Below are 21,099 nucleotides of genomic sequence, written 5' to 3'. Positions count from 1 at the left end.
ACTAGGGACAATTAATAATTTTTATTTTACCCAAATCCAATTAACCTACAAACCTGCATGTCTTTGGAGTGTGGGAGGAAACCGGAACACTCGGAGAAAACCCACCCGGTCAAGGGAAGAACGTACAAACTCTGTACAGACACCACCCGTAGTCAGGATCTAACCCGGGTCTCTGGTGCTGTAAGGCAGCAACTCTGCCACTGTGCCATACACATTCCTGCCAGAGACACCAGATGCTCTAAACAGGTGTGTGGTTTCTCTCTGCCTTTGCCCATTGAATATTGGTGACATATGGTCCCCATTCTGTAGTCAGTTACTCACCAGGAGTGCTGTGGGAGAGGAGAGAGAGTACAAAAGACTAGAAATATGGAAATGGAAAACCAACAGGTGCCCAGGCATCACCACCAGCTCCTCCCACTCCGACCCATTAACATTTCACTCAATTTAGAGTCAAGACATTGGTCAGAGTGGAAACAGGCCATTCACCCCAACTCATCCATGCTAAACCTTTCCTTATTCTCCCATCTCTTGGTCCATAGCATTCCATGCCTAAACAATTCAAGTGCTCATCTAAGTACTTCTCAAATGCTCTCTGTGACCCAGCTTCAATTCATAATGGGATCCATTATCCACTTAGATAGAATAAAAGCAGAGTGTATGATTGAAGAAATAATTTGAACAAATAAGCAAGGGATTTGGAAGAATCAGTGGTCTTTGTTGAGGAACAGGCTGCAGGGTTTTAGTTTTGATTTTTACACACGAGTAGCTGAAAGTTTAAATATTATTTAATAATTTTGACTTCCTGAAGGCTAAAGATTGACACAAAAAGCTGGTGTAACTTAGCGGGACAGGCAGCATCTCTGGAGAGAAGGAATGGGTGACGTTTCAGGTCCAGACCCATCTTCAGACTGAAGAAGGGTCTCGACCAGAAACGTCACCCATTCCTTCTCCAGAGACGCTGTCTGTCCAGCTGAGTCACTCCAGCTTTTTGTGTCAATCTTTGGTTTAAACCAGCATCTGCAGTTCCTTCCTACACTATACAAGGTTGGTCCGGTTTGGGTTCCCTTTCCTCTGTCGTTCGTCTCATTGTCATCAATATTTTTATCCTCCACCATTGATCATCATCTTTACTGCTCGGTTTTGCAGAGCAATAATATTCTAGTCACATTTAACTAGGTTCAGAAAGCTAGAATGCCAACACGCATGATCGCAATGTAGAATGCATGGTTTTGCTCTCGACCCTCACTGTGGTGAAGTCTCCCCACCAAGAGAAGGACGTGCATTCCCAGACTAGGTAGTTCAGTCACCCTCGCCTTTCCGGCCATTCACTGACACCATGGCTGTTCTGAATCATATCATATCATATCATATCATATATATACAGCCGGAAACAGGCCTTTTTGGCCCACCAAGTCCGTGCCGCCCAGCGATCCCCGTACACTAACACTATCCTATACCCACTAGGGACAATTTTTACATTTACCCAGCCAATTTACCTACATACCTGTACGTCTTTGAATCAATTCCACCCGCTGTGTTAGTACAGTCACCCAGAGAGTTGTGAATCTGTGGAATTCTCTGCCACAGAAGGCAGTGGAGGCCAATTCACTGGATGTATTCAAGAGAGCGTTAGATACAGCTCTTAGGGCTAATGGAATCAAGGGATATGGGGAGAAAGCAGGAATGGGATTCTGGATAATCAGTCATGATCATATTGAAAGGCGGTGCTGACTCGAATGGCCTACTCCTGCACCGATTTTCTATATTTCTGTGTTTCTATGTCCTATATAATTTATTTTTTTTAAAGAATGCAAAAATAACATTGATTGAGCAATCAGCAGCTGCTTTTAGTGTGAGAGTCCCATTAGGTTTCAAACAAAGTATTTTATAACTTCTCTCTTCTCTCTTAAAATTGTTTCCGATTTTAAAGTGATATCCATCTGTCCTGTGGGAAAGTTTCTATCTAATCTATCGCTAAATCATCAAAACCTCAATCATGGTATCTCTTAACATTTTATATTAAAAGGAAAGTCTACCCAGATTATGCAACGTCTACTCATCACGTGAGCTTTGGTGCACTGCACTCCTTCTGTGATGTTATATTGTTGTTAGTAAGATACAGCATCCAGAACCGTTCACTCCGCTATCGTTGTTGTCCAAATGAGAACCTTTATGCAAATAATATCTCCATTTTAGTCTTTGAGTACTAAAGAGATGCTCACATCATAGTCCCATGAGTGTAGCTTCGCACCATTAGTTCCTCAGGCAACTGTCCAAACCTGTGGTTCCTTTTGCAACTCTCTCTTGAATACATCCAGTGAATTGGCCTCCACTGCCTTCTGTGGCAGAGAATTCCACAGATTTTAAGAGCAAGCGTGTAGAAGGATGAAGGGAGACTTCATTGAAACTTACTGAATAGTGAAAGGCCTGGATGGAGTGGATGTGGAGAGGATGTTTCCACCAGCGGGAGAGTCTAGGACCAGAGGGCACAGCCTCAGAATATAAGGACGTACCTTTAGAATGGAGATAGGGAGGAATTTCTTTCATCAGAGGGTGGTGAATCTGTGGAATTCATTGCCCTGGATGGCTGTGGAGGCCGTCATTGGGTATTTTTAAGGTGGAGATTAACAATTTCTTGATTAGTAAGGGTGTAAAGGGTTATGGGGAGAAGGCAGGAGAATGAGGTTGAGAAGGAAAGATAGGTCAGCCATGATTGAGTGACTGGGTAGACTTGATGGGCCGAATGTAACAACACAGCAACACAACATCAGCAGCACAGAACTAACATGTCTCTCGCCAGTCTAAACTTAGCTCATGTTCCCTATTAGAAATGTTCTAGGCACTGCATCCTCAATAAAAATATCTTTAACATTTCACATCACACGTTCAGCTTGACTACTGTGTGATCTCTCATATACACCTCCTATGAACTCGTATTAATGATAGTTTTTCACTATTGAAGTAAGACCAGGATCTATCCTTGACCTAAATGGGTAACATCACACAGCCTGTTAACTTAAACCGCTTCAACCCTCCAGGAATTACAGATCATTCAAAACTCTCCAGCCTGGTTCCCTAATACACTGCAAGTCCTTTTCGGCCAGTTGCCTTTCACTCATTGATCTTCACAACCTCATTTTTTAAATGTCTTATCCTAATAACTGTTTCTTTCTCACTCTTGACCGATACCTCTTGCTTCAGCTCCTCTGCTGCTGGAAGCCTCCTCACTACCTCAGGATTTGCCAGTTCCCAGCCAGTCGGCCATTCTCAACATATCTCTGATTGTCGTCTTTTGCCTGTCCCTTCTGGTAATCATTCCACCATTGGCATCCGCACTACCAGCTGTTTAGGTCTTGTACTCTGGAAACCCTGAAATGGATCACTACCTCTCCATTCCCCTTTTCCTTTGAGATGATCCTTAAATGACCTATTCCTTTACTCCAGAGATGCTGCCTGACCCGCTGAGTTACCCCAGCTTTTTGTGTCTATCTTCACTGTAAACCAGCATCTGCAGTTCTTCCCTACACCTTAAATCCCACCACTTGACCTAGCTTTTTGTTATCTGACGTAACATCTTCCCATACGGCTTTAGAGCCAAATCTTGTTTCAAACCACTCCCGTTACCTTGAGTCACCCTTCACGACATTAAAAATAGATTATAAATGCATTGTTACGCAGGGATGCAACGTAATTAATCTGATAGCGACTTTGCCTGGCAGGTTTAGCTTTTGCCTTGCACTGCAAAGATAAGCCATCTTGGATTCATTACTGTAATCTTTTGTATCACTGGAATCTGTATTTGTTTAGCCCTGTTCCACTCTTCACCCTTTTTGCCCTACAAATGTTCTAAATGGGCAAACCTGCTGGCCTCGTCTTGGAGCAGTAAAGTCCTTTCCATGTCAAAACTGTTCTGCTCTCTTGTCTGGTCAGATTCCTCTGTGGACATGTGGTCATAGGCACTGCTGGGGCAAAATAAAAGAGGATTACATCACATGCATGCACAGGAGATTAGTTTAACGAGGCATCATGTTCACCATGGACATTATGGGATAAAGGGCCTGTTCCTTTAGTTTAGTTTAGAGATACTTTGCAGAAACAGGTCCTTTGGCCCACTGAGTCCGCGCTGACAAGCGTTCACCCCTGTCACTAGCACTATCCTGCACACTAAGGAAAATTTACAATTTACAGAAGCCAATTAGCCTACAAACCCGTACATTTTTGGATTGTGGGAGGAAACCGGAGAAAACACACACATTCACAAGGAGAACATTAAAAACTCCACACAGACAGCACCCGTAGTCAGGATTGAACCTGGGTCTCTGGCGCTGTAAAGCAGCAGCTCTATTGCTGTGCCGTCCTGTGCTGTTCTGTTCTATGTCCATGGTCATTTATGGGATCATACTGTTCACATATTAGCAGTTTCATGTCACCATGGCAACTACACTGAAAAGCAATTCATTTGAAGCTGAGGTCATGAAAAACATATTGTTAATTTCTTTTATATGGATGTCAGGTGTTACGATCAATTCGGAAATGTTTGAAGTGCTGTATGTATGGGGTTTGTACGTTCTCTCTGTGACCATGTGGGTTTTCTCTGGGTGCTCCGGTTTCCTCATACATACTGGTTAGTTGGCTTCTGTAAATTGTAAATTAGACTTTCGACTTCGGAGATACAGTACAGACACAGGCCCTTCGGCCCACCGAGTCACAATAGGGACAATTTTACAATTTACTTGAGCCAATTAACCCACAAACCTGTACATCTTTGGAGTGTGGGAAGAAACCGGAGCACCCGGAGAAAACCCACGTGATCACAGGGCAAACGTACAATCAGACAGTATAAGAAAATAACTGCAGATGTTGGTACAAATCGATTTATTCACAAAATGCTGGAGTAACTCAGCAGGTCAGGCAGCATCTCGGGAGAGAAGGAATGGGTGACGTTTCGGGTCGAGACCCTTCTTCAGACTGATGCCTCAGTCTGAAGAAGGGTCTCGACCCGAAACGTCACCCATTCCTTCTCTCCCGAGATGCTGCCTGACCTGCTGAGTTACTCCAGCATTTTGTGAATAAGTACAATCAGACAGCATCTATGGTCAGGATCAAACCTGCGTCTCTGGCGCTATTAGGCAGCAAATCTACTGCTGTGCTACTGTAGTGCCCTAAATTGTTCCTAATGTGTAGGATACTGCTAGTAAATGGGGCGTGGACTCGGTGGGCCGAATGGCCTGTTTTCATGCTGTATCTCTAAAATCTAAACAGCATGAAGATCGACTTGTTAAGTTCTTCAGGACAAGCATTCGGCCCTCATCCAGAATTGCCGAAAAGTAAGTAAATCCTACCACTGTGACCGAAGCTGCAGCAGTGCACTGCCTTTCTTTACAAGAGTAATTTATAATGTGAGACATGCTGGCTGAAGAATCATAAAATTAAAAGACCATCGTTTTTTAGGAAGGTTTGCTCAGCATTTTCTTACCTGAACGTGATAAGGTTTGTAAATATTAGTGGAGGACAAAAGAATCCTGAGAGCAACTTCCAGAATGGAGTATCTGTAGACATATCGCCCCACCAGATTTTAGTCAGTAGAGCCTAAAACGATGAAGTGAAAATTGGTCAGTTTCTAAAATGAACAGGTCTACGCCCACTTTAGGGAGAACATGAAAATCTATGGTTGTGGTTTCCTTAAGCTTGGACATTGGATCAGCCGCCTGATAGAAAAGATGATGTTGAAGAATTGAAGATGGCACGGGAGCGATGGGCCGTTCTTCAAGTTGAACAGTTCTTCCAGTTGAACAATTGTTCAAGTTGCCGGTGATGAATCAGGACAGTGTGGCCTGCCACAGCAAATGGTGGATGGAGGGGGGTGACTGAGGAGCAGAAACAATGATACAGAGAAACAAGGAACTGCCGATGCTGATATACAAGAAAGAACACCATGTGCTGAAGTAACTCAGCGGGTCAGGCAGCATCTCTAGAGGACATGAGTAGGTGACATTTTGGGTTGGGACCCTTCTTCAGACCTATACTAGTAGGGGGGAGAAAGCTAGAAAGAAGGCGCGGGCAAGGCAAAACCTGGCAAGTGATAGGTGGATTTGGGTGATGGGTGGTTTTATACAGGCTCTGTTTTCCCCTCTCAACCCCATTCTCCTGCCTTCTCCCTGTAAATGTTGACATCCTTGCTAATCAAGAACCTATCAATCTCTGCTTTACATGTTAAGATATCTTGCACCAAACATCCCGATGCTTTTGCAGTACACAAGTGCACAACATGCAGCTGCACATTTATTTTTTTTTCTCTCACAAACTCAATTGGATAGCTTCTGGAAGCAAATGCAAAGATCACAATGTGTGGTCAACCAGTTTTATTGACAGGTGGGTGGTAAAGGCTAGAGATGAAAAGAGAAAAAAGTAGGGTCTCAACCCGAAACGTCACCCTTTCCTTCTCTCCAGAGATGCTGCCTGACCTGCTGAGTTACTCCAGTATTTTGTTTCTACATTAGAGACAAAGGGGTGTCAGATAAGGAGAAAAGAGGGGTGTAATGTGAAGCCAGTGGAAAGGACACAGGCGGAAGGGGGCAGGGAGGAAGGTGTGAGGGGGGGGGGGGGGGAATGGAGGGAGGGTAGGATTGTGGGAGAATTGGGTGTGCACCTGAGTGGGTCCCCGGGAAGAGAGAGGGAAAAAAGTGGGGGTGGGGAAATAAAGGATGGTATACTGTGGCTCAGAGAAGGTTGTAGCAGATGTCCTGTGCTCAGAGAAAACAAGTTTTATAGGGGAAGGGGGTGATGGCACCAATCAATTACCACAAAATCAGAAAAACAACCCAACACAATCTGCTGCTTGTTTTCCTGGAGATGACATTTATTTTGTCAACTCTATTAGGCTTTAGTTTAGTTTATTGGTACGTGTACCGAGGTGCAGTGAAAAGCTTTTTGTTGCATGCTATCAGTCAGCAGATAGCTGTAATCACAATCGAGCCGTCCACAGTGTACAGATACATGATAAAGGGAATAACGTTCAGTGCAAGATAAAGTCTAGTAAAGTCTGATTAAAGATAGTCTCTTCAATGTGGTAGATGGTAGAGTAGGACCACTCTCTCGCTGGTGATAGGATGGTTCAGTTGCCTAATAACAGCTGGGAAGAAACTGTCCTTGAATATGAAGGTGTGCGTTTTCACATGCTTGTGCCTCTTGCCTGATGGGAGAGAGAAGAAGAGGGGGTGACCGGGGTGAGACTGGTCCTTGGTTATGCTGGTGGCCTTGCCGAGGCAGTGTGAAGTGTAGATGGAGTCAATGGAAGGGAGGTTTGTTTGCGTGATGGCCTGGGCTGCATCCACAAGATAAAAGATACATTTTGAAACGTCTCAAATTGATACCTGAACTCCATCGTGTGCAAAGAAAGATTTGGCGTCTGCTTCTGTGGCTAACTGCAGGCAGGTGATCTTGCCCCAGTATTTAGTCTCCCGAATCAGCAAGTTAAATGCTCTGTCTTCACTGTTGGCATAACACTCGCTGAACAGGTCTAGAATAAGAGAAAACAACATACCACTTCAGAACGCCACAATGTAAGCGAACAGCCATCTCACTGGCATGATTTAACAAAAGGTGGAAATTCCTCCTGCAGTGTATGCTTTAAATGTACGATGGAAATATAGAAACATAGAAAATCAGTCCAGGAATAGGCCATTTGGCCCTTCGAGCTAGCACGCCATTCAATATGATCATGGCTGATCATCCAAAATCAGTACCCCGTTCCTGCTTTCTCCCCATATCCCTTGATTCCTTTAGCCCTAAGAGATATATCTAACTCTCTGTTGAAAACATCCAGTGAATTGGCCTCCACTGCGTTCTGCGGCAGAGAATTCCACTGATTCACAACTCTCTGGGTGAAAAGGTTTTTCCTCATCTCAGTCCTAAATGGCCTACCCCTTATTCACAAACTCTCACCCCTGGTTCTGTACTTCCCCAACATGGGGAACATTTTTCTTGCATCCAGCCTGTCCAATCCCTTCAGAATTTTATATGTTTCTATTAGATCCCCTCTCATCCTTCTACATTCTAGTGAATATAAGCCCAGTCGATCCATTCTTTCATCATAGTATAAGAAAATAACTGCAGATGCTGGTACAAATCGAAGGTATTTATTCACAAAATGCTGGAGTAACTCAGCAGGTCAGGCAGCATCTCAGGAGGGAAGGAATGGGTGACGTTTCGGGTTGAGACCCTTCTTCAGACTGATGTCAAGGGGCGGGACAAAGGAAGTATATAGGTGGAGACAGGAAGTTAGAGGGAGAACTGGGAAGGGGGAAGGGAAAGGTCTCTTCTACATCCCGCAGCTCCGCTCTTGCTCTCTCTCCCCCCATTCGTAACAAGGACAGAATCCCCCTCGTTCTCACCTTCCACCCCATCAGCCAGCGTATCCAACAAATCATCCTCCAACATTTCCGTCACCTACAACGGGACCCCATTACTGGCCACATCTTCCCATCCCCTCCCCTTTATGCGTTCCGCAGAGACCGTTCCCTCCGTACCTCCCTGGTCCACTCGTCCCTTCCTACCCAAACCACCCCATCCCCGGGCACTTTCCCCTGCAACCGCAGGAGATGCAACACCTGTCCCTTTACCTCCCCCCTCAACCCCATCCAAGGACCCAAACAGTCTTTCCAGGTGCACCTCTTCCAACCTCATCTATTGTATCTGCTGCTCTAGATGTCAACTTCTTTACATCGGCGAAACCAAACGCAGACTCGGTGATCGTTTCGTTCAACACCTTCGCTCAGTCCGCCTTAACCAACCTGATCTCCCGGTGGCTGAGCACTTCAACTCCCACTCCCAGTCTGACCTTTCTGTCATGGGCCTCCTCCAGTGCCATAGTGAGGCCCACCGGAAATTGGAGGAACAGCACCTCATATTTCGCTTGGGCAGCTTGCAGCCCAGCGGTATGAACATTGACTTCTCCAACTTTAGATAGTTCTTCTGTCTCTCTCTTCCCCCCCTCCCCCTTCCCTGTTCTCCCTCTAACTTCCTATCTCCACCTATATCCTTCCTTTGTCCTGCATTCTTTCATTATATGTCAGTCCCACCATCCCAGGAATTAACCTGGTGAACCTACACTGCACCGATATAAGCATTGAACTCCACTCCCAGAGTTTGATTCTATTGAATGCAACCTTGGAAGAAAGCTCAATGCGTGAATGTTGCTCTATGTTTTAAAATGCGTTTAATTTAATTTCTGCCTGAGAGTCGAGGTTTGAGATTTTTCGAAATGCACGGTGGCGCAGCGGTAGAGTTGCTGCCTTACAGCGCCAGAGACTCGGGTTTGATCTTGACTACGGGTGCTGTCTGTACGGAGTTTGTAAGCTCTCCCCGTGACCGGCGTGGGGTTTCTCCAGGAGCGCCGTTTTTCTCCCACACTCCAGACGTGTAGGTTTGTAGGTTAATTGGCTTTGGTAAAAATTGTGAATTGTCCCTAGTGTGTAGGATTGTGTTACGTGTACGGGGATCGCTGGTGGGCGCGGACTCGGTGGGGTGAAGGGCGAGTTTGTGCATTTTATCTCTAATCCGTACTTATTGCCAGTTGATCGAATTTCGCCCTCTTCATGCTCCGAGCGGTCTCGGTGTCCGACTCCAGCCGAGCCATTTCTTTAAAAATCTTGCATGCTGCCAGAGCTGCGGGCACGGCTTCTGGACCCTGGAGGATGGGGGGGGGGGGGTAACGGGAATCAGTCATTTGTGCGACTGTCAACCACTGGGCCACAGGTTGATTCTGTCATTTCAAAGATCATCTCGTTAAACATAGGCGCAGATTGAACCAGAAATGTAACATGCTAATGGAGACGTAAGCCACTTTCAACGTACATTCAGGTAGCAAAACATACAAAGTGCTCGTGTAACTCAGCGGGTCAGGCAGCATCTCTGGGGAAAAGAGATAGGCAACATTTCATGCAGGGATCCTTCTTCAGACCGACACTTGATTTTGAGGGTGTCCTGAACTGAAAAGTGCAATTCTGTGGTTGCCCCATTATAGGAAAGATGTGGAGGCTTTTGGATGGGCGCGTGGAAATACAGGGAATAGAGGGTATGGATCACATGTAGACAGATGAGATCGGTTTAACTTTAGTTTAGTTTATCATGTTCAGCACAAACATTGTGGGCTGAAGGGCCCGTCCCTGTGCTGTATTGCTTCATGGTCTATGAAACATCACCTATCCGTGTTCCCCAAAGATGCTGCCTGACCCACTTAGCATACCCACTTAGTTACCATAGCACTTTGTGTTTTTTCTTGCTCAGCACCTGCAGTTCTTTGTGTCTACTGTTTACATTTATGTGGCATACAAATCGTAGCGAGCAAGGAGGAAATCCGTTAGGAAGATCGAAAAGCCTGCAGGGATTGGGAAAACGATTTGGAAAATGTTCCTACAGATTTAAAAAGAAAATATGGCACTAATTAACATTTCCTTTTGTTTCTTCACTGGGCGGTTGGGCCATCGAGGAGGAATCTAGAATCACAAATGTTTGAAAATTTCTACCCTAAAGGTTTGAAGCATGAACAGTGCTGATATTCCAGGCTGATATAAAAAGATGTTGGTCTGAAGAGTTACCCGGGGTGTAATGAGAAGCAGGCAGGAAAGTTGAGTGAAGGCCAAGGTTACATTATTGGATGGTGGAGCAAGATCAATTGGCTGCTTGACCTACTTACTCCTCCTCCCATTTTGCATAATATTTTGCTCTAACCAAAAATATTGACCAACACACGATGATGATGACCAACCGCTCTGTGATGCGAGAAGATTTAGTTAAAATTTGAATCAGCTTATGTTAAAATGCCTTGCCCCAAACATCCAATGTTTCTGCAGAACACATGTACGCAACTTGCAACTACACATTTATTTTCTCACAGACAGTGAACTAAATTGGATAGCCTCTAAAAGCAAATACTTAGATCACAACGCATGGTTAACCAGTACTTGTTCAATGAAATGCAAAGAGTTTTGCACTGTCTGCCAATTATAATGATTTCTTCAAGTAGAAAATGCTTCCGATCTTTTTACTTTGGCTGTGCACATCTTCAGAAGGCCACTTATCATTGTTAACTTGAACTACTTTGTTGGTGAATGGGAGCTCATCAAAATTGTCTGGTGGGTGGAATTTGGAAATGGGGATCCAAGACTGGGCTACCATGGCCTCCTCTGACAAATGGCGTCCCACATATTTGCTTGACAGTGGGGTTGCACCAGTGAAGTGATGAACGCCAAGAAATTCATCCCGTCGGTCTTGTTGCCTTGTGTATATAGTGCTGTGGTCAAATGGAAAAATTGGTGCTAATTTGAAAGGCAGAGTTGGTTTGAAACATTAGAGTTTAGTGGCAAATAGGGAGACTCAAAACCGTATACCTAACAATGCCCAAGGATTGAATTACTCTCTGACAGGTTTACGCAAGAAGTCACCATGAAATGCTGACAACAGAAAACACAGTTTCTAACTAGGATGTCAATGTACTTGCAACCAGTCCAGTAATATACAAAATAATTAAACAAATGGGGTGACATGGTGGCCTAGAGGTAGAGTTGTTAAATACAGGTGTCAGAGGTTATAGAGAGAAGGCAGGAGAATGGGGTTAGGAGGGAGAGATAGATCTGCCATGATTGAATGATGGAGTAGACTTGATGGGCCAAATGGCCTAATTCTGCTCCTATCACTTATGATCTTATGATTTTAGTTGCTGCCTTACTGCGTTAGAGACCCGGGTTCGATCCAGACTACGGACGCTGTCTATACGGAGTTTATACTTTCACCCCATGACCTGCGTGGGGTTTCTCCAGGTGCTCTCGTCGGCATAGACTCGGTTAGTGTATCTTTAAATTCAACTAAATTTGTAAAGTAATAATATTAACAATCCTTCCCTGAACGCAATGGTGTGAAGATCTAGGTTCCTCTGGAACGGTACTCACCATTTCCCAGAAATAGTTGGCCATCTCCTGTCGGTTCTGTAGTACAGCCCACAAGAAGAGGTCCCGCCAGGGATTTTCAAAGGTTTGGCTTAGGGCAGGCATTGTGAAAGGTCTTTGACCACGTAACTTGTTGTTTAGTTCCTGAAAGAATCATTTACATTAGAACATCTAAACAAGTTAACTGCCAGTCCAACGGAAGTTAAACTACCTTTGTAGAACAGATACCCAACCATCTGCTAATCAATATTGAGATACCCCTCTCACCTGTATGTATCCATCACTTGCCAGGCTTAGCCCTGCCCCCACCTCTCTTCCAGCCGCCTCCCCTCTACTACAATCAGTCTGAATAAGGGTCTTGACCCAAAACTGTAACGGACCGCAGGTAGACCCAAATGCAGCACACGGAACCAAGGAAATAGTTTTAGAATGAGCTTTATTTCTACCTGCTCGTGGTCAGGGACAGAAGACTGAGGCGTTCACCAGGGCGACGAAGAGCATGAAGGTCGGGAGCAGGCAAGGTCGGCAACGGGAAATCAGTCCGAGAGAATGCTGGAGAGTCTTGCGTGAGGGCTAAGAACAATCTGGCAAAGAGTGTGTGTGTCATAGAGTCATAGAGTCCTACAGCACAGAAAGAGGCCCTTCGGCCCATCGTGTCCGCGCCGCGTGTGCAGGAAGGGTTTATATGCTGGCTTGATTGGTGATCTGGAGCAGGTGAGTGAACAGGTGAGGGGAGTTGGCTTAACGTGGTGGGCGTGGCTGGCAGGTGAGTGAACAGGACAGACTGTGACAAAAACGTCACTTATCCATGTTCGCTAGAGATGCTGCCTGACCTGCTGAGTTAGTCCAGCACTTTTTTCTAAACCAGCATTTGCAGTTCCTTGTGACTTTCTTTGGAAATCTTTACATTTATTATCATAAATAACCCTTTTTTTTAGAAACATTTAACTGATCGCAATTATATTTAATAACGTTGAGATTAATAGATTAGAAGCTGCCTGGTGTTTGTGCTGTGGAAAACAATGCAGATTTAGTTCAACTGAATATAATTTTATTAGACAATATACTTTATTGGACAATAAAATGAATCAAGGAATGTGTAGTTTGTGCTAGAATGTGGCAGAGGTAAAGGATAAGCTGTGAGCATTCATGAGGAGATGAAAGGCCTGCTAATGCTTTTGTTTCGTTTGTTCTTATTTGGGGAATCTTGGGATGAGCAATCAGTGCATTAAGCCCCAAATTTTGGGGGGTATTTATAGTGGAAGTGGATTTTTAAAAGGATAGAAAGTAAAAGGTTATGGGGAACTAGAACAGAACAGAACAGAAAAGTGAGGCCCACTGGAAATTGGAGCAACAGCACCTCATATTTCGCCTGGGCAGCTTGCAGCCCAGTGGTATGAACATCGACTTCTCCAACTTTAGATAGTTCCTCTGTCCCTCTCTTACCCTCCCCCTTCCCAGATCTCCCTCGATCTTCCTGTCTCCACCTATATCCTTCCTTTGTCCCGCCCCCCCTGACATCAGTCTGAAGAAGGGTCTCGACCCGAAACGTCGCCCATTCCTTCTCTCCCGAGATGCTGCCTGACCTGCTGAGTTACTCCAGCATTTTGTGAATAAATACCGTCGATTTGTACCAGCATCTGCAGTTATTTTCTTATAGAACAGAAACCTGGGTAGATCAGCCATGATCATATTGAATGGCACGGCAGATTTGAGTGGCCGAATGGCCTTTCACCTCTCCTATTTGGTTACATTCTTGGCATTAGCAGCTGTAAGCACTTTAGACTTTACTTTAGTTTTAGAAACACAGCATGGAAACAGGCAACTTTGGCCCACCAAGTCCACACCGAGCAGCAATCACCTGGAAGGCATGGTACAGTGGCACAGAGGTAGAGTTGCTGCCTGACAGCCCCTGAGATCTGAGTTTAATACTGACTACAGATGCTGTCTGTACGGAGTTTGTACATTCTCCCCGAGACCCTTTTTTTCCCCCCGAGTGCTCCAGTTTTCTCCGACACTCCAAAGGCGAACCGGTTTGTAGGCTAATTGGCTTGGTAAAATTGTAAATTGTCCCTGGTGTGTGGGATAGTGTTAGCGTGTGGGGATCGTTGGTTGGAGTAGACTCGGTGGGCCGATGGGCTTATTTCTGCGCTGCATCTCTAAACTATCTCTGAACTAAACGCCCCATACACCAACACTATCCTACACACTAGCGACAATTTTACAATTTTTCTGAAGCCAATTAACCTACAAACCTGTACGTCTTTGAAGTGTGGGAGGAAACCGGAGCACCCGGAGAAAACCCACGGGTTCACAGGGAGAACGTACAGACGTAGAAAGATGGCACACGTAACCAGGGCCGTCTTAACGCATGGGCCTGATGTGCACTTGCCCGGGGGCCCGCGAGCATAGGGACCCCATTCTGATCTGTGTATGTTAAGTGACTTGCAATAAATAAATACTACTTTAAAAATGTAGGTTCAATAAGTGCTTTTTTCGCAACATTTTCGGTCACTAAGTGCTTCTCACAACGATCTGTAAGTGCTTTTCGCAACAATGTAGCACCCTAAGTCCATCGCTAAGTGCTTTTCGGTAAGTGCTTTTCACCGGCACGACAGGGGAGGGCTGGTAGGGATAGGGGGGTGGGGGAGAGTAACGGTAGGGGCCCCAGTACACTGCTTTGCCCAGGGGCCCATAATGCTGTAAAAACGGCCCTGCCCGTAACCAAACCCGGGTCTCTGGCGCTGTAAGGCAGCTAAACGTACCACTGCACCACTGTGCCGCCCCACATTTGAAAATGAAATGATTTTCTTTTACAGTAATTATTTCCCTCAGTTATTTGGTTGTACTTACTGCTATTGACTTTTTAACGCCGGTGTGCTTGCGAGAGGTGTTGGATGCCTGGAAAATTCCCTTACAGGCATCGTGCAGGAAATCTTTCAGAACCTTGGACACTTCACACAGGGTGAACTTGGGTCTATTTTCTGGGAAGTCCCGAAGCGAAGGCGTGTTGATGCCTGTTATCGTGAGCCTGTGCTCCTCCAGCTTTCTCAGCAAGAGCTCGTAGAGAAGGCACTTCTGTGAGATGGAACGATAAAGGTCTTGGAGCCGGCCATAAGTGAGGAAGTCGTACATGTTCATCCCATTATCAATGAACAGCCGAACAAACTGCGGTTTGTCATTCACCAAGGCATCCATCATTACATCTTCCAGGTCACAAGACTGCAGAGAAGAGCACGTTATTGTACCGCTGTGCAAGTCCTTGATATGAATAATAATAAAACAAATTCTTCTCTTTCTATTACCCATCTTAGCTCGCCCCAAAGAGCTTTACAACTACTGTAGCAAATTTATAATGCCTATAATGCTTAACGTTGCACGCAAATGCCAGATTAACACACAACAATGTGGTCATCACCAGATAAATTGCATCAGCAATAATGTTCTTGGAATATTAGGAAGTGGCAGTACTGCGCAGCAGCTGCGGCTCACCTGCAGTCCGTTTGTCTTTTGTGTTTTTTATCTTACTTGTAGTGTTTAGATGTGATGTAGTGTTTGTTGTGGTTGTGTACTACGTGTGGGAGGGGGGGGGACCTGTAAAAATTGTCTCTTCCGAACAGAGACGCGACCTTTTTTCTGGGTCGTGTCTCCGTTCAGGCTGCGGCCTACCATCGGCCAAACACCTGGAGCTGGCGGCCTCCAGCTGGGACCAACTGGGGCTCTGGTTCGCAGAGCCCGCGGACCGCACTGTACTCACCACCTGCGGAGCTGGCTGCCTTCGGAGGCTGTGGTGGCGCTGCAAGTGCGGCTGTGACTCGCCTGCGGAGGCTCCGGAGGCTTCGGCCGCGGGCCGCGTGGATATCGGATGCCCGCAGGCCCCTGGGTGGGGGCCGACATCGGAGCAGCAGCGTCTTCGCCCGTCCCTGAATCGCAGGGCTTGGGTCGGCTCGCTGTGGACCTACACCGTCCGGCGCAGCCTGGAATAGGCCGCGGGATTTTTCTCCGCCCGGCGGGGGCTTCAGTGTCGGGAGCCACGACCGCCCCGACGTGGCAACTTCAAACACCCTGACCGCGGGAGAAGGCGGCAGGGGAAGAGAAAAGACATTCTGGCCTTCCACCACAGTGAGGAGGTGACTGGAGGAGACTCACTGTGATGGATGTCTCTTTTTTTTGTTTTGTGTTGGTTTGTGATTGTGTGTGTGTGTTATTGGTTTATTTTTATTGCTCTTATTGTTGGACTGTGGGTAACGGAATTTTGTCCAAAAGACTTGTTTTTTTGGATGACAATAAAGGTTGTTTCTGATTCTGAATCTGGAAGACCATCGCGAGCTCCAGGATTGGCATCTCTTGCCAATAAAGTACTTTTCAGCTGCTTGGACTCCGCAGCAGTTAAACATTTCAGATCAAAACTAGTGCTGCCAATGGTTTTTTTTTTAAATGACAGAAGATATTGGTAATGAACCTTCTGTTACAGTACTAGTTATCTCCTGCTGCGTTATTCATGCAGATGGAGTCAATGGCATTATAAGGAGACTATAATGGGATTAGTGCAAATGGGAGCTTGATGGTCAGTGGACACTCCTTGAGCTGAAGGACCTGTTTCTGTGCTGTTGGACTTTTTGACTCTGATCGTTTTAATGCCACATTTGCACCGTTATCCCTTTTGCTATTTAACCCTGTAACAGACCCGACCCATTGTTCTTTCCTCCCATCCTGAGCCTACATTTGTTACATTCTTCCACTCTGATGGAACACCAATTGCCCGCAGTTGACCGGCAGCTCTCTGGGTGGATATCATCTGACCTTCCAAGTATTCCCAGTCTCTTGTGGTGACCATTTTGCCATCATCTTGACTATTTACTGGTTCTTTTTTCCCCATTGTAAGCTTGTGGAACCATAGGACAGCTGATATTGTGATTGCCAATTGAAGATCTGTTCCAACTGAAGTCCATAAGTGGTAGATTTCCTGTCGTGTAAATCTTCCAGATGTGTCCAAAAGACAGGGTGAGGAATTCTGAAATAATTGCGTTTTTTTCCTTCTCTGGGAACACAGGGTCACAGAGTTTGGACCACTACACAGATGCTGACCTTTTCTGCGCATCTACAATCTTATTCGCCTGCATTTTTCTATGTAGGTGCCTAAATGGCTCTTAAACATTATGATTGTATCTGAATCCACCACATCCTCTGGCGTTGTGTTCCAACCATTCTCTATGTAAAATAATTACACGTCAAATTTTGATAAAATTTCTTTCCCTCACATTATTCCTCTTGTTTTTCCTACGTCTACCATGGGGAAATGATTTTGACTATGGCCAGGAACATTATGATGTGTGTCTGGAAATTCAAGTGCAACAAATAGGTTAGCTAAACTGGCGTGGCAAAGGCATGCTAATGCTGAACAAGGGTTCGAAGAAATGTCTCGACTCGAAACGTCACCCATTCCTTCTCTCCAGAGATGCTGCCTGTCCCGCTGAGTTACTCCAGCTTTTTGTGTCTATCCGGTTTAAACCAGCATCTGCAGTTCCTTCTTACACAAATGGCATGCTAATATTTGTCTTGGTCATTGTCGCACTTCCAATCTCGCCCAAGGTGTGCGTAGAGGAAGGAAGGTCAATGGCTAAAGATATGCCCAAAAGATGGCAATACTTCAACTCCCCCTGCCACTCCCAGTGTGACCTTTCTGTCTTGGGCCTCCTCCATTGTCATAGTGAGGCTCACTGCAAATTGGAGGAACAGCATCTCATATTTCGCTTGGGCAGCTTACACCCCAGCGGTATGAACATTGATTTCTCTAACTTCAGATAGTTCCTCTGTCCGTCTCTTTCCCCTCCCCCTTCCCAGTTCCCCACTGTCTTCCTGTCTCCAACTACATCCTATCTTTGTCCTGCCCCCTCTCCTGACATCAGTCTGAAGAAGGGTCTTGACCCGAAACGTCACCCATTCCTTCTCTCCTGAGATGCTGCTTGATCCAGCATTTTGCAATACTTTTAATATTGATCCTATTTTATTACTAACACTAAGGAGGAAATCCAGCTGCTATTTCCAACTTGACAAATTTTAAATTAGAGAAATTAAATGTACCTTCCACACCACATCACCGTTGAAGATCTCACTCTTGGCAATATCAACCCTGTTCCAGGCAACAGCGAGTTTTAGTTCATCCAGGTACTCCTGCGCTTCATTGGTTTGACTTTTGCTGGCTGTGAGGAGAAGGAAGAAAATTGTCCTGAATATGAAATGTGCAATTCCAGAAGTGACGCGTAGCTTCTCCACATCGATGCCCAAATGTAACCAAAATAAATGGGAAAACCTCCCTACCTTTGACAAGGGCTTTCAGGATAATGGTATCCAACTCCTCCGAGTTCTCCTGCTCTGAGTTATGCACTGTTAAGATATGCTCTTTGGCCATAATATTTTGAATCTAAAAAAGAAAAGTCACTGCCTTTTTTGTTTTTGATTAAGGTGCCAAAAATAATGAAAGCCTGCAAGTCAGAGTTTAGGTAGGTCACATCAAAGGTTTATGTCGGTCACGTCACTCCAAAGACATACGGGTATGTCGGTAAATTGGCTTGATAAATGTAAAAAATGTCCCTAGTCTGTGTAGGATAGTGCTAAACAAAATAATCCATGAAGATCAGGTAATGCAAAAAGCTGATGTAAAGAAAAATAAGTAGAATAGGATTTGTGGAAAATTTTAAAGTTTTGGTGTTCTGTAAAAGGGAGAATTCAAATACTTTGATACTGTGGAAGATGTCACCATCTCCAGGAGAAGAGCCAATATACAATAAAACATACGATAAAAGATATGAATGCAAAAGTGAGATTAAAGCACAAGGCATTTTAAGTACAGAGACAATGGAAGCACTAACGGTTAGGAAAGTCAAAAAGGTGGTTAGATGGACAGAATCCTGACAATTAAATTCTCATCGAACATCAAAAAATATTAGGATAGGGTTAAGGTCGCTAATGAAATGATATTATAAACTCAACAGGTTATGATTGGAAAATGACAGAAGTAATTATTGCCTCAGTAAGGAAGACTAACATAATGAGCGGCCTTTAGAAGACAAGATCGTAAAAGTGACAGAAAGGAGAAGCTAATTTATAAATTAACCAAAGTAAATGAGGATAAACCCCTTGGTCCAGATAAATTGTATCAGTGTAAATTGCAAGGTTATGAGTGTGTTATTGTTTTTACCAGTTTGGTCCATTCGAGAATATTTTCTCTGGTAAAGGTTTTTCTGGGGAATTTTTCGTTAAGCTGCTCTTCCACAGTTTCGGGTACCACGGGTCCATGCATCAATGAAGCAATGACATCAGCAATGCCCCCTGATCCGGCCAAGATTAACCATGGGACAGAATTTTCTATCCCCTGGTGCACTTTCTGTAACATAAATCAGAGCATCCTTATCAACCCATTAATGATGTGTTAACAACACTCAGGAATGTCCACCTTGAACTACTGCTGAGGCGAGGAACCAGAAAAAAAGGTCCTGTGCCAACAGAAATATCAGAGAAAATTATCTTTTTTTTCCTGTGCTTTACATATCTTTATCAGTTCTTCCATGTTTCATATTTTTCATAATTCCCTTACAACGTAGAATTGAGTCTCTGCTGGCTCTCAGATTAGTCCCATTTCACCAGTTTTCCCCGGTAAACAACTATGCTCTCTCACACATACCCATTAACCTCCCCGTGATGCTCTTCTATCCATCTACCCTCGTTGTTAACCTTTGGTAGCCAATTAACCTGCAAACCAACAAGTTTTTGGGATGTGTGAGGAAACTGGTGCACACAGGGGGAACTCAAGCAGTCACAAGGAGAACGTGCAAACTCCACACAGGCAGCATCTAATCCATGTTGAGGGAACTGTGAGCCAACAGCACGGCGCTGACCTGAAGACAAAACACATACACACACGCACACCTCCCGCCAGGAGCAGCATCAACCTTTTCAATCGCAGATGCATATGCATGCGTGCATCTCTATTCTTCACACGTGGGCAGCATGGTGGCGCAACGGGAGAGTTGCTGCCTTACAGCGCCAGAGACCCAGGTTCGATCCTGATTATGGTGCTGTCTGTGTGGAGTTTGCGTGTTCTCCCATTGACCTGCATGGGTTTTCTCTGGGATCTCCAGTTTCCCCCCACACTCCAAACACCTACAGGTTTGTAGGTTAATTGGCTTCAGTTCATTATAAAATTGTCCCTAGTGTGTGTGTAGGATAGTATAAGTGTGGGGATCGGTGCAGACTCAGTGGGCCGAAGGGCCTGTTTCCACGTTGTATCTGTCAACTAAACTAAAAAAAACTAATGTGCATCAATGAAGCCTCCTGTTTTATACACTATTTCCTCATCCAGACATCAATCTGAGGGGCAATTAGGTCTCCACACGATTCAATATAATGAGTTCCTCACATTTGGATAGAGAAAATGTCTTTTAAAATAATTTCTCCTTTAATTTTACAGATTAATTTTATTTTGCCCAGTCAAGAAAGATGGCCGTTACCTGCAACAGTTCTGGGTGGCCACATACAAGAACACAAAGCACAGGTATTTCAATGCTGCCAGTCCCTGCAAAAGATAAAAGCAGAATTAAAGCAAACTACAATTTTGAAAGTTATGTTTCTAATGACAAGGACATCAGTTGGACTTGTAAAAGATGATTCGGGAGATAGTGCCTTTCAGATAAGAATATCTGCTCCATTCTATTTAATGGTTGGTGAAACTGGACAACTTGGCTATCTATTTTATATAGACAATAGACAATAGGTGCAGGAGTAGGCCATTCGGCCCTTCGAGCCAGCACCGCCATTCAACGTGATCATGGCTGATCATTCTCAATCAGTACCCCGTTCCTGCTTTCTCCCCATACCCCCTGACTCCGCTATCCTTAAGAGCTCTATCTAGCTCTCTCTTGAATGTATTCAGAGAATTGGTCAACAGATTGTAGATCTGGGCTGACATAGTTTTCAAAGTTATGTAACAATTTGAAGGTTTGCTATTATGTATTTTGTATTGCAAAAGGCGGGTGTACAAGAAACAACTTAGGAATGTTGACCAAGTTGTCCTTTCTCCCTGCTGAAGGAGACTAGGAAAGGCAATTTGTTGTAATTTTTAAATGAACATCATGGGGAAGAGAGCACATATGGC

At 44.8% G+C, this 21,099-nt stretch overlaps 1 protein-coding gene across 1 annotated transcript in view; it reads right to left on the bottom strand.

Moving 5' to 3' along the window:
* trpm5 (transient receptor potential cation channel, subfamily M, member 5) overlaps positions 1–21,099 on the bottom strand; it is a 70,541-nt gene that overhangs the window by 24,695 nt on the left and 24,747 nt on the right. The window contains exons 7-16 of the mRNA XM_078415613.1: positions 20,456–20,520; positions 19,147–19,332; positions 18,267–18,369; positions 18,030–18,148; positions 14,799–15,167; positions 11,949–12,089; positions 9,565–9,688; positions 7,374–7,519; positions 5,477–5,589; positions 3,861–3,959 (exon numbers count right to left, since the gene is read on the bottom strand). Coding sequence (XP_078271739.1) covers positions 3,861–3,959; positions 5,477–5,589; positions 7,374–7,519; positions 9,565–9,688; positions 11,949–12,089; positions 14,799–15,167; positions 18,030–18,148; positions 18,267–18,369; positions 19,147–19,332; positions 20,456–20,520 — 1,465 coding nt within the window. The remainder of the gene's footprint in view (positions 1–3,860; positions 3,960–5,476; positions 5,590–7,373; positions 7,520–9,564; positions 9,689–11,948; positions 12,090–14,798; positions 15,168–18,029; positions 18,149–18,266; positions 18,370–19,146; positions 19,333–20,455; positions 20,521–21,099) is intronic.

Source organism: Rhinoraja longicauda, chromosome 18 (assembly GCF_053455715.1).
Source record: "Rhinoraja longicauda isolate Sanriku21f chromosome 18, sRhiLon1.1, whole genome shotgun sequence".
In the NCBI taxonomy this organism is placed as follows: Eukaryota; Metazoa; Chordata; class Chondrichthyes; order Rajiformes; family Arhynchobatidae; genus Rhinoraja; species Rhinoraja longicauda.
The sequence above is the reverse complement of the archived record's forward strand: the minus strand, read 5'-3'. Positions and strand labels throughout refer to the sequence as shown.